General features: G+C 37.8%; 1 protein-coding gene across 1 annotated transcript; it reads right to left on the minus strand.

Moving 5' to 3' along the window:
• Positions 1-1,473: 1,473 nt before the first annotated feature.
• Pole4 (DNA polymerase epsilon 4, accessory subunit) lies at positions 1,474-10,648 on the minus strand. Its single transcript, XM_046432383.2, has 4 exons — positions 10,399-10,648; positions 9,834-9,918; positions 9,317-9,358; positions 1,474-4,958 (listed from the first exon to the last, which is right to left on the minus strand). Exons 1-4 carry the CDS (start codon positions 10,603-10,605, stop codon positions 4,945-4,947), a joined length of 348 nt encoding a protein of 115 aa, XP_046288339.1. The 5' UTR covers positions 10,606-10,648; the 3' UTR covers positions 1,474-4,944.
• Between the last annotated feature and the right edge of the window lie 1,879 nt (positions 10,649-12,527).

The following is a 12,527-nucleotide window of genomic DNA, read 5'->3' on the forward strand; positions in this document are numbered from 1 at the left end:
TCATTTCTTAAAGCTTTTGTTCTATAGGTGACTCACACTAGAATAGGAAAGTCTGGGATGCTCAGTAAGCATTGTTGAAGGCCAAGACAACCCATAACAAAAGCTACAATAACAATGTTGTTAGCTTTCCCTGGTTGTAACAAATACTTGTGATACACTTCCTATCAATTCCAGAATCTTCTGTCATTCCTATTCACTACTTTTTAAAGCTTATAGCATTTCAATCTGCCCTATTCCTTATTTCATTACTGCAGTGAAATATTTTGCTAATGGATACAAACTCAGTGGGAGGGAATTGTTCATTTTACACAGTAGGCATTAGGGAATGAAGATTCTGTGGTGTATCACATACCATCCCGAAACAAATATAGTATCATACCCACAATTAAGACCCCAAGTCACCTAAATTTTATAGACCTGGTTGGGAAAACCAGATTCCTACAGAAAGAAGGAAAGAACATGAACATAAAACCCTAAAGAGTATTTAAAAATCCAAGATGGAGAACATAGTCACAAAAATAAAGGAGCTTTAAGTGCTGACATTTCAGAGCTATTTAGCCTTAAGTAAGAAATGTCACATCTCTGATCAGATACAAAGAAGGAACACAAACAAATTTTAAAATTTTCTACTTTTTGGTATGACTTATTCTTTTACAATATTAGGCCTTTGTACTTTTTATATCAGGTTTTAGTAACATGCCTTTCCCCATCCCAAGTACGCATTATGTTACCAGTAAATTCTATTCTAGTGCTCCCAGCCAGATAGAATGGGAATGCCCAGTCCTTTCTGATCCATTAACCCTTGACTGACAGACACATTGAGACAGGACGGCACAGGAGTTTCTAACCACAAAGGAAGTTCCGCTGCTCCAAAGTTTACAAGGAAATATAAAAAAGCAAGTAGTCCCCTAGAAACGCAGATGCCTCATGAAGTCTTCTCTCAAACAGAGCTGAATACAGTTAAGAATTAGTCATAGGATTTTAAAAAAAAAAAAAGTGTTGCTGGACTGGAAGAAAATATAATGTATCTGACAAATGCAAATTAAAATCACAGTGAGATATCAATAGCCTTTAAAGCAGCTCCACTTTTTAATTTCTAAAAGTTAATACCAAGCATTGGTAAGGATTCAAAACAACTGATATCCTCAAACATTGCAGGTGGAAAATGGTATGCCCACTTTGGAAAACAGTTGGACATTTCTTTTATAAACATACTTTTACAATAAGATCCCACTCATTCCTATATATTTACCCAAGAAAATTAATGTTTACACAAAAACCTAAAGGCAAATGTTTATAGCTTTATTCACTCTCAAAAGCTGGAAATAACCCAAATGCTCAATTGGGGAATGAAGAGATTATTATATACATTTGATATAATGAAATGAACTCAGGAACAAACTACTGGTACACCCAAGTGGACGAATCTCAAATGCATTATGCTAAATTAAAGAAGCCAGATACAAAAGGATATAGACTGTATGACTAAATTTATTTGATATCCAATTTATATAACATTCACAACATATACATTGTGAAATGACATTCTGGAGGAAGCAAAACTAGTAGAGACAATAAGTAGATCAGTGGTTCCAGTGCTAGGATTGGTGGGAGTTGAACACAAAGGAGTGGCATGAGGATTTTTTGTTGTTCTTTGTGAAGGTGATTATATGCATTTATTACAACTCACAGTGAATGTACACTAAAAGGGGTGAATTTTGCTGGAAAAAAGCTCATAAAATAAAAGTCACACAGAACAAATTTTAACTCACTCAACTGATAAGAAAAATCTCACAGTGGGCAAGTGATTATCTGAATTAGAGTAGCAGGATAAGAACAAAACTCCTGACTCCCAGGTTTTTTTACCCTCTCAGTACAAAATGTGCCACATTAATTTTCTATTGCTGCCATAATAAATCACAAGTATAGCTGCAAAACATTCAATTATTGTCTCACAATTCTGCAGGTCAGAAGACTGACACAGGCTGCTAGATTCTCTGTTCAGGGTCTCGTGAGGCACAAGTGAAGATGTTGGCTGGCCTGGGCTCTTTTTTATCTGAAATCTTTAGGGGAAAATCCATTTCCAAGACCATTAAAGTGCCTGGCAGAATCCAGTTCCATACAGTTGAGGGCCACAGGTTGTTTCTGTGCTGGCCATTATTCTCAACTTCTAAAGGTGCTCACATTTCTTGGCTTATGGCCCCCTGTATCTTCAAAGCCAGCAAAGCAACAACAGGTCACGTTCTTTTCTATTCTCAGCCAGAAGAAACTGCTTAAGGGATCACATGATTAAGCCTGCCCAGACAATTCAGGATAATCTATTTTAAAATCAACTGATTAATAATCTTAGTTATATCTGCAACATCCTTTTTGCCCTGTAACATAACATTTCAGGCATGGCACCAGGGAAGGGGGGCATGAAGGTAATGGGGGCCAAGACTTTGCCTACCATGTACATTTTACACAAGGACCTAGTACACAAACACACATGCAACGAAAATTAAAATACTTAGTTACTTACTAAATTCAACACCTGATGCTAATTTTAAATGAACAAATAACATTGTTTTTAATTACATATGATGTTTTGAAGTACGTGACATGGTTAAATCTAGCTAATTTTAAAATGCATTTCTTACTTTTTGGTGATAGCATCTAACATCTTGTCTATATTTTTCAATATGGTATGTCAACATTACAATCAGTCAGTCAGTAACCTTGCTATATTAAAAAATGCTGGTGGCAACACACTATATTGATTTCATGTCCCACTATTGAGCTGCAACCTATATTTTAATTTACCTTGAGAAAAGGTCAGCATGCCCTTGTAAACTCCCATTTACCATAATAAGAGGCATACAGACAGGCCTCCAAGGTCTATAAAACATCCAAAATTATATGCAAAGTTATGGAGCTAACTAATGACAAGACAGATAGATAAACCCAGGCAGGGGCACAATCTAGGATACTTGGCCAGAATTAGTCAAGAATGTCAAAGCAGTAAAAAAAAAAAAAAATGAGAAAAGACCAGACACTGTCAGAAACCAGTCAGTAGGAAACATGACAAGTAAATGCAATATAGTATCTTGGTTTGGATCTTGGAATGGGAAAATTAGTGAAATCCTAAAAACTATGAGTACAGTTAATAGTGACCCATAAATGCCATTTCTTAACAAATGTACCTAGTAACCTTAAGATGCTAGCAATGGGGGAACTAGGTATGGGATGTGCAAGAACTTTCTGGGAATCATCTTATTCTGAAATGAAGTTTATTTTTTTTTTTTTAATGCTATTGGACTGAGCATCTCATCGTTACTCTAGGGGGAAGATCCTGTGGACTTTGTATCTTTTTTTTTTTTTTTTTTTTTTTTTAGTACTGGGGATTGAACCCAGGGACACTTAACCACTGAGCCACATCCCCAGCCCTTTTCATATTTTATTTTGGGCTTGCCAAGGTTCTCAGGACCTCACTAAATTGCTGAGGCTAGCTTTGAACTTGTGATCCTCCTGCCTCAGTTTCTCCATCAAAGGGATTACAGACATGCACCACCACACCCAGCCCTGGACTTTGTATCTTAAAAGTGGTCCACAACCAAAAATACTTAAGAACTGCTCTCCAAGGTTTCTTGCTGCTTCCCTTAATCACTGCTTTCTAGTCCTCTGCCTGCTTCCTATGTCACTCACACTTTTTCACAAAAATAAAAAATTTAGCCAGTGACCGAGGGAGACAGAAAAGAGGAGTTACTGTTTAATGGGTATCTAATGGGTATCAAGTTTCAGTTTACTTTTTTCACTTTTTAATCTCAGCCGTTATTAAGAATTGGAAACAGAATCTAAGAATACAAGCTACACAATTTAAAGGAATTTAAACACCCACTATGTTAATATCTTTCTAAGGGAAAGTTCTACATTTGCAAAAAATAAATAAAACCTTCACCATACTGTTTCCCCTGTTTCTCCCCACCCAAAGTGTCAGCAATTCTGGAGGATGGTGGTAAGGGTATTACAACACTATATTTAATGCCACTGAGCTAAATACATTTAAAAATGGTTAAAACAGTAAAATTTATATTATATATACTTTACCACAATTTTTATAAAAGGTACTGATACATGGACAAATCTTAAAAAAAAAATAAACAAAAACAATCTACATGAACAATAATGTAGCTATCATACTAATGAACTAATATAACCTATTGGTATAAATAAACATGACCGCTTGAAAGAAAAAAAAGGAAAAAAATATCTACATGAAAAATGCCATACACAAAAGCACAAGAGCCTTCATATTATGTGATTCCATTCATTTGAAAATGTTCAAAAATTCATTGGTGATAGTTGCGCATCATCTGTGACTATATTAAAAACCAATGAATTATGCACTTTGGTGAACTGTTTATGAATTATTTCTCAATATAAAAATTTAACTCGTTTTCAATCTATGACTACTAAAGAAAAATACTATTCTATAAATTCTGGAACCACATTATGGTGCCACAGTGAACAAAGAACAAAAATAATGAAAGGACTGTGGTTTAAAATGGCTGGCAGGGAAGATCAGGAAGGTCTGTACCAGGGCATGGTGGCTTTCCAATCACAGGGCAAGAACAAAGGCAAGATCATGGAACACACTAGAATGAAGCTGATCAAAGACCTTTATTCTGGTCCTCATCATTCATTAAGCCACCTATGCAAACAATTTCTTCATCTCTGCCCCAAGCAGCAACAGCTGCATCCAGGGCTAAAATGGAAGACAGACATAAGTAGTGGAAGACCTTATAAAGAAAAGTTATCAGGTAAGAGCTCTGCTTATCCCGGCTTAAGTAAAGGTAGAGCAGGAAGATGTGCATATGTGCAGAGATTCTGTTCTTCAAAGCTGAGGCCTGCAGAGAGGCAAGCTGAAGAATGCAGTGAAGGCTCAAAAACTGTCCAGTTCAGCAATCAATCCAAAGTACCTAAAAATACAAAGAGCAATATGTAAAGCAAGGTACCTCGAAAGCGGGATTAGTGTAACAAACTGAGCAAAGTTAAAATAGAAAGGATGTTGATATAAGCAGCAATTCTAATTTTGAAGAATATCTATCCAAAAGCTCCTTGGGGAAAAATATGATATTAAAGAGGGTGGGCAGTTGGAAATTAAGCATACCAATCTAGAGAATTAGAATTAGGTAGGTAAGGTTTAAGAAATTGTTGTGTAACTAAACATACAGGAAAACCATACAAGGAGTAAGTGACATAAAATAAATGATATAAGCTAAAAGAGTTTATAATCTTTTAAACAGTTCCAGCTTAAGATGTAGGACCGAGCCCATAAATTCATATGCGCTGCCACCCAAAATTACATTCAAAAGGAAAAAAAGGTTTAAAAAAGGTATAAATCTACAATAAGGAATAGGGGCCTATGGGCAGTTAACAGATTCCAACAACAACAACAACAACAAAAAAAGTGAATTATCAAAATCTGCCTGAAGCAAGTTTATAAATAGAGTAGAGAAAAATGAACCCAGAAGGAACACAGAGGGGGCTGCAGCTGAAGAGGAAGCCCATCTGCCTAGAACCATAGGGAGGATCTAGACTCAGTCACCAAGAATTATAAAAGAACAGAGAGGAAAATGAGACAATGACCCATGTTTCTCTATCACAAACTATTGCCCCCACATGTCTCTCATAACTTTTTCTATATGGTGAAGACATTTACACTTAACTTGAATGGGAGAATCACAGGGCTCTCTTTAAGAGCCAGACAGACCATCAGGAGACACTAGAGCTCCTCTAACAACACTGCTCCCACAACAGAGCATTCTGTATACTGGCCTTTGGAAGCCCCAGGTTAACATCTGACCACAACCCTGCTCATCCTAAAGCAAAGCTGCCAGGCAAAAACTATCCCCACTACACTACAAACAGCTTCCAGTCTCCACATTCTCTCATTCTTAAAAAGAATAAACATCACTGAGAATTTAAAGAAATCCTACACAAATAAAAGAGACCAAAATTTATTTTAAAAGTTCTAGCATAAAACAGATAACTCAAGGCAAAGAACATAGTAAAAACAAGCCAGAAACACCTCTAATTTAAAAAAGATAATAGCCTGCTTTTGACAATGACAATATCTTGCTGAGACCAACTAATAAAGCTAAAATATATAAATATAAATATGTGCATGTATATACGTAACAAGTGTGTGTGTGTGTGTGTGTGTGTATAAATGAGAGAAGATCTTTAAGACATTAAAAAAAATCAAGAAATGGCAAATCTAAAATCTTGAAAAGGCAGGGAACCAATCAACAGTCAAACCCCAAAGTCTGCCTGAGTGAGGAGGACTGGTAACCCATCCTTTTTTAAGCTAGAGTCCCATAATGTTATACCCTCACAGTAACCAAAATTAAATCAGACTCCTCACAGACCTGTAGCCCAGAGGTTACATCACCACTATGATGCAGGAATCTTCCAGTCTTAGATCTCATTAAGGAGGTACTGTACTGATAATGTTCCTAGGTGTCTTGCTGGAGCAAAGAAAAATTTTCTTTGGAGAAAGATATCACCATAAAATCTCAAATTATCAACAAATAATTTTTTCCAGTGCAATGACCACTATGTAAAGACAGTACCAAAAGAAAGAACAGATAAAAAGACAAACTCAAAAAGTCTACATATTGGATTGGACATACTACAAAGTAAGAACTTCAAAAGGCTTTGGATATTAGATGGAATATTACACATGACATACTCTATAATAAACAACTACATTCACCACTTAAATAAATGAAAGACAAGTTTCAGAGTATCCACAGAAAATCAACAAAGAGGTTTAAAGGAAATGAAAAGAAGTGAAGACAGAACCGAAAATTCCAAAACAAAAAATTACACAGAACATATCATACAAAGGCAAAATTAGGGTTGGGCTTTTATGTATATTTAGTGAAAATCCCAGAAAAAGTGCAGAGAAAGAACAAAGCAGAGTCAATGTCTAGAGAAACTGGCTGAGAATTTCCCAGAGCATATCCATACTTCTATCCATCAGAGTGAAATCTCAGAAAATCAAAGGCAAAGAGAAAATCTTTTTTTTTTTTTTTTTTTTTTTTAGAGAGAGATGAGAGAGAGAATTTTTAATATTTATTTTTTAGTTTTCGGCGGACACAACATCTTTGTTTGTATGTGGTGCTGAGGATCGAACCTGGGCCGCACACACACAAGGCAAGCGCAATACCGCTTGAGCCACATCCTCAGCCCGAGAAAATCTGAAAAAGGGATAAACTACCTTCAAAAGACAGACTGTGATTTCTCAACAGAAACAATGGAAGCCAAAAAATGGTAGAAGGACAGCTAGAATTCTAAATTTAGCAGTAAAATCTTTTTGTACTTCCATTTCCCCCTCAAAAAAAAAAAAGAAAAAAGAAAGTTGAGAGTCAGCTCCCAGTTACCTATACCAAAGAAAGCTCTAAAGGACTTATTTGGGGGAAAAGGATTACAAATGGAGGATAAGAAATACAAAAAGATCAAAAATTGTAGTAAACATGAATAAACTCATATATTATCTGTATCATATATCAATAACAATGTCTGATGTGGGCTGATAAAGACACATGGCAATAACAGCATGTTAAGTTGAGGGATGAGGGCTTATAAATGGCATTAATGGATTCTAAGATTCCATTTTGCTGAGGATGAGGGAAAAGGTTCTAACTTTTGGCTTTGATAAATTAAGCATGCATATAGTAATTAATGGATTAATCCTAAAAGGATAGATATATACAATTTCCCAACAGATGGAAGGGAGGAAAAAAAAGGGAATAATAATACAAAAGGCAGCATAAAATAGGACAAATGAAAAGCAGGTAAAATAAGATGGGAGATTTAAGTCTACTGTTATCACTAATTAAATTAGGCATAAATGAACTAAGTGCTCCAGTTAAAGGCAAAGATTGTCAGTAAGAATTTAATATCCCCAATTATACAGCGCTTACAAAGATATGGAAATGTAAAGACAAAAAGATGGGGAAAAAAACACATAAACACTAAAGAAAGCTGACAAACTTTAATAACATGAGACGAAATAGACTTTAAGGCAAAAAACATTACTAGAAGTAACAATGGTAAATTTTTAAATATTAAAGATTCTATCACGAGCAATATATAATTATTTTAAATTTGTATATTCCTAATTCCAGTCTTAAATCTATAATGAAAAATAGATCAGAACCATAAGTGAAAATATTCTTCAGTCATAGGAGACATTAATACACAACTCTCATTAATTGATACAGTAAGCAGACAAAAGAAATTCAGTACGAATATAGAAAATATAAACTATGCAATGAGACTTGACATTGCACCCAACAACTGGAGAATACACTTTTTCTTCATACGAACCCACACACAGAATACACCTACATACTGGATTATAGAGCAACAAACGAAACTAAGAGAAATTATTTTTAAGAAAAATAGGTTGAAAAAGAGGCTGAACAAAGATCTATAAATTAAAGATTACTTAAGATCTAGGCTTGAAGCTGGCCATGGAAAGGTATCTTCAAAGACATTTAAAAGACTACAACACAGGCCTAGTGTGATATGGAGATGCAGAACACAGAATAAAAAGAATGAAATAAATGAAGAAAAGATTTCAGAAAGTAATGAAGCTTAAAGGAGGTAATGAGAACACCTTGTTAGGGTGAAAGTGAGAATGAATTGAGGGCACATGGATTCTGAAAAGCTATTCAATCAGAATACACGGATTGAAGAGTAAGACTTAGGAATTCAGTAGAAGAAACAGCTGAGAAAGCAGTTAAAATGTGGTACTTCAAGTATTTCCTATTTTGATGACAAGATTTAGTTAGTACATGAGTTAACCTAAAATTCCTAAGAAAAAATAGTTACAAGAAGTACAGAATCTCAATGCAAAATAATCAGTACACACAGACTGCTAAAGAAGAAAATGGACAGAATGTTGGCAATTGTTCCTGATGGCTAATGTTATGATGAGGGAACAAAATTTCTATTTATTTATATTTAGGGATGGAAAACACAAGCAGGTATAAAACTTTCCAATTCATCTGAGTCTACCATGTGTCTTCATATTCCCTCTCCCTTCTTTATGGTTAGCAGTTTTCCAGAAGTTCTAACTCCCCAAGGGAAACTGACTCTAAATAGAGTTAGCAAGTTTGTTTTCACTGTCCTAATAGGAAGTAAGGAGAAGAAACTATCTCTGTACAAATAAGAGAGAACCAAACATTTGTTTTTAAGAGCTGAACTCGCATCATTAGCATGGAAAAGACAGGTGGAAATGATTTTCCACTGATAAAAAGCTTACCTTCCAGAAAAGCAAATTCATCCACAGCTTCTATTGCATTATCTGAAACACAAGGAAAAGGGACACTTGACTGTAGTCATTTGGCAATCAGCTCCAAATTAGCACAATCCACACAATGAAGGGGATAAGAATTTATACAGATTTAGGCATTTATACAATATGTCCCTTGCTGTCTTGAGATCTATTCTGTTCCATCACTAAATCTTACATATGGCTGCCTAATAGAGTAAAGTCAAGTCCTGGCAAAGACTGTTCAATGAGAAGGGGAAATGGGAATCCTCCTACCATGTTGCTTTACTCTTGAATTTATTCTCTTTGCTCTGAAAGTTATCAGAGAAGAGTTTGGCAATATAGCAGGGAGTATAAGATACAGTATTTGAAAACTTCGGACATGTGCAAGGGTTAGCAGCTAGACAGAGGGTCAGAAATCAAACACCTGCTTTGCCTTCTCAACCTGCAAAGGGGAAGCTTAACCCAGCCCTCCATTGTCTACTGCCAGATACTACAGAGACACTACCCAAATCTCTCCTCTGAAGGGTTTTCCTCTTTCCTTGTTGAGCACAACAGTAGGCATCTTTTGCAATGGTCTCCACAAACAGTTCCTGTCAAACAAATGAACAAAGTAAAAAATCAACGGACTCCTGGTTTTGAAAGAAAAGAAGGTGAAGGGCTCAAGCAAGTGGGGAGGTTCTGAAACTTAAGACGGTACTGGACTTCACTAAGGTCATTCCAGTACCTCTTCCCCCCTACTCATAAATCCACCGTGTTCCTTTACTAGACTGCTACAAATTGTATGTGAGCCAGGAGAGCTGCAAATTAAAGTTGATCTCTGCGCCCTCGTAAAGTAGTTAACAAAGCAATACAACCCATGAAGGTGCGTGACCCTCTTCTCCAGCCTTCCCTGATTACACACGCCTCAGACTGCAGCCAAACACCCCTTTCACTTTCTGGCTCAGCACACCCCGCCCAGACCCTCTTCTTCCTCCTCCCCAAATTCCGCCCAAGCCGCCCCCAAGCCCCGCCCCCGGGAAGCCACGCCCCCCAGAACCACGCGCCCTAGTGCCCTTGCGCTCCCGCCGCACCGCGGCTCGCGCCAGAATGAAGATGGCTTCCTGTCCGGCTAGCGTCACGTCGGGGTCCGCCTTCACCAAAGCCTTCACTCGTGCCAAAGGCAGCCTCGAGAGACGAGCCCCCGGAGCACTCGTCGGAGCTTGAGCCTGTGAGGCCGCTGCCTCCCCTCCAGGCCCCTCCTCCTCCCGGGGCGCCCCGCTTCCAGCCGCTGCCGCCATCCCGGCCCTGAGCGTGCTGCGCGCGGCCACCGACTGTGAGCGCGCATGCGGCGCCGGCCCCTTTCCCGCGCGGGCTGGGGGCCACGCCCTCTTCGGACGCGTGGCTCCGCCCCTACGCGGCGAGGCGTGCCCGGAAGCCCAGCGGGCAAGGTTGTAAAACTGGTACTTGTGCGGTTCCTTTCCACCCACGTGATGGCTGTATTTCACCAGCTGTTCCTGGTGACCCTTCGACCACCTCCGGCTTAGAAGCGCCCAGGAACCGACCTTTTAGTCGAGTTAACTTGGTGGCTGTGCCAGGCTGGTGCTGGGAGGAGCGCCCTGGGGTGGAGGAACCCAGCCCCATCCTGGAGGCCTGGACATGCCCAGGTAGCCTAGGAGGGTGCAAAACCTAGACCAACTTGCAGGAGAGATCCAGCCTTAGTCGTGCTTGAAGGAGAGGTAGGACTTTCTCAGGCAGAAGTGGAAGAAGTGCAGTCCAGGCAGAGGAAACCACAAGAAGGTCTGGAGGCCGGAAAGCATGATGTTGAGGCAGTCACAGGCACCCACGTTTGTTCAGAGATTGCATCAGATCACTGGGTCCCCTTGTACTCAAAAAATAATAATAATGATCCAAAAAGCTTTTGTTCCTGTAGGTTATGCCAATATTTATTGTATTAAAATTAGTTTCATAATATTTTGGTACATTACACAATGATATAAATAACATTTTTATGACAAGTAACTTTGAAAATGAAAAATTTAGTGGGAAGTTTCTAATGTCCAGCTTAATAGAAGACAACTGGGTCATCTAGCTGCTTATATATAGTAATATTATCCATTTTTTAATAGCTCTGAGAAACTACTGCATCTCCTTGAGAAAGAAAGAAAAAGGCAAATAACCTCTTAGTATTAAGAAATAGTTTTTGGCTTCACCCCTGAAAAGGATGTCCAAGAAATCCCCTCTCCATCCCCTACAGGTTCCCATACATACTTCAAGATCTGGTAACACAGGAATATTTAATATTTGCAATAAAAGTTCTATGTCATAATAAATAAAGCTCACTTTTTGGAGCACTATGTGTGTAGTTCAAAGTGCTTAACATTTATGTAAATCACATAATATAATGTTCATGGTACCCTATTGAGATATTATTTTAATTTTGTTTTGTAGGTCAGGAAATTGAGGCACAGAATGCTTAATAATTCACCCACAGAAACTGCAAATTGGTGCTACCAATCTGGAAAGCACTATGGAGATTCCTCAGAAAACCTGGAATGGAACCACCATTTGACCCAGCTATTCCACTCCTTGGTTTATACCCAAAGGACTAAAAATCAGCATACTACAGTGACACAGCCAAATCAATGTTTATAGCAGCTCAATTCACAATAACTAAACTATGGAACCAACCTAGATGCCCTTCAGTAGATGAGTGGGTAAAGAAAATGTGATATATATACACAATGGAATATTACTCAGCCTTGAAGAAAAATGAAATTATGGCATTTACCATAATGGGTGGAACTGGAGAATACCATGCTAAAAGAAATAAGCCAATCCCAAAGAACCAAGAGCTGAATGTTTTCTCTGATATGCAGATGCTAATTTACAATGGGCGGGGGTGGTGAAAATAAAGGTATTTTGGACTAGACAGAGGGAAGTGAAAGGGGGGGAGTGGGCATTGGGGTAGGAATGACAGTAGAATAAATCACACATTACCCTATGTGCACATATGATTATATGTACAACCAGATGAACAAGAAGTTATACTCCATTTATGTATGATGTGTCAAAATGCATTCTACTTTCATGTATAACTAATTAGAACAAATTAAAAAATTATTAAAAAATAATTCACCTACAGAAAGATGTGAAGCCAAGAAGTGAGGAAGTAATGAAGCCAAGATAACATCTGGAATCAGTTCCAGGATTATGTAGTAAA

Source organism: Marmota monax, unplaced genomic scaffold (assembly GCF_021218885.2).
Source record: "Marmota monax isolate L192 unplaced genomic scaffold, Marmota_monax_Labrador192_F-V1.1 WCK01_AAM20220418_F8-fsc00106, whole genome shotgun sequence".
In the NCBI taxonomy this organism is placed as follows: Eukaryota; Metazoa; Chordata; class Mammalia; order Rodentia; family Sciuridae; genus Marmota; species Marmota monax.

Excerpts from the sequence above, each read along its gene's own strand:
- Pole4 (XM_046432383.2), bottom strand. The coding sequence starts at position 10,605 with ATGGCGGCAGCGGCTGGAAGCGGGGCGCCCCGGGAGGAGGAGGGGCCT. Across the intron at positions 9,919-10,398 it reads TCATTCTGGCGCGAGCCGCG|GAACTGTTTGTGGAGACCAT; the intron begins GTGCGGCGGGAG and ends TTTGTTTGACAG. Across the intron at positions 9,359-9,833 it reads CCTTCAGAGGAGAGATTTGG|ATAATGCAATAGAAGCTGTG; the intron begins GTAGTGTCTCTG and ends CTTGTGTTTCAG.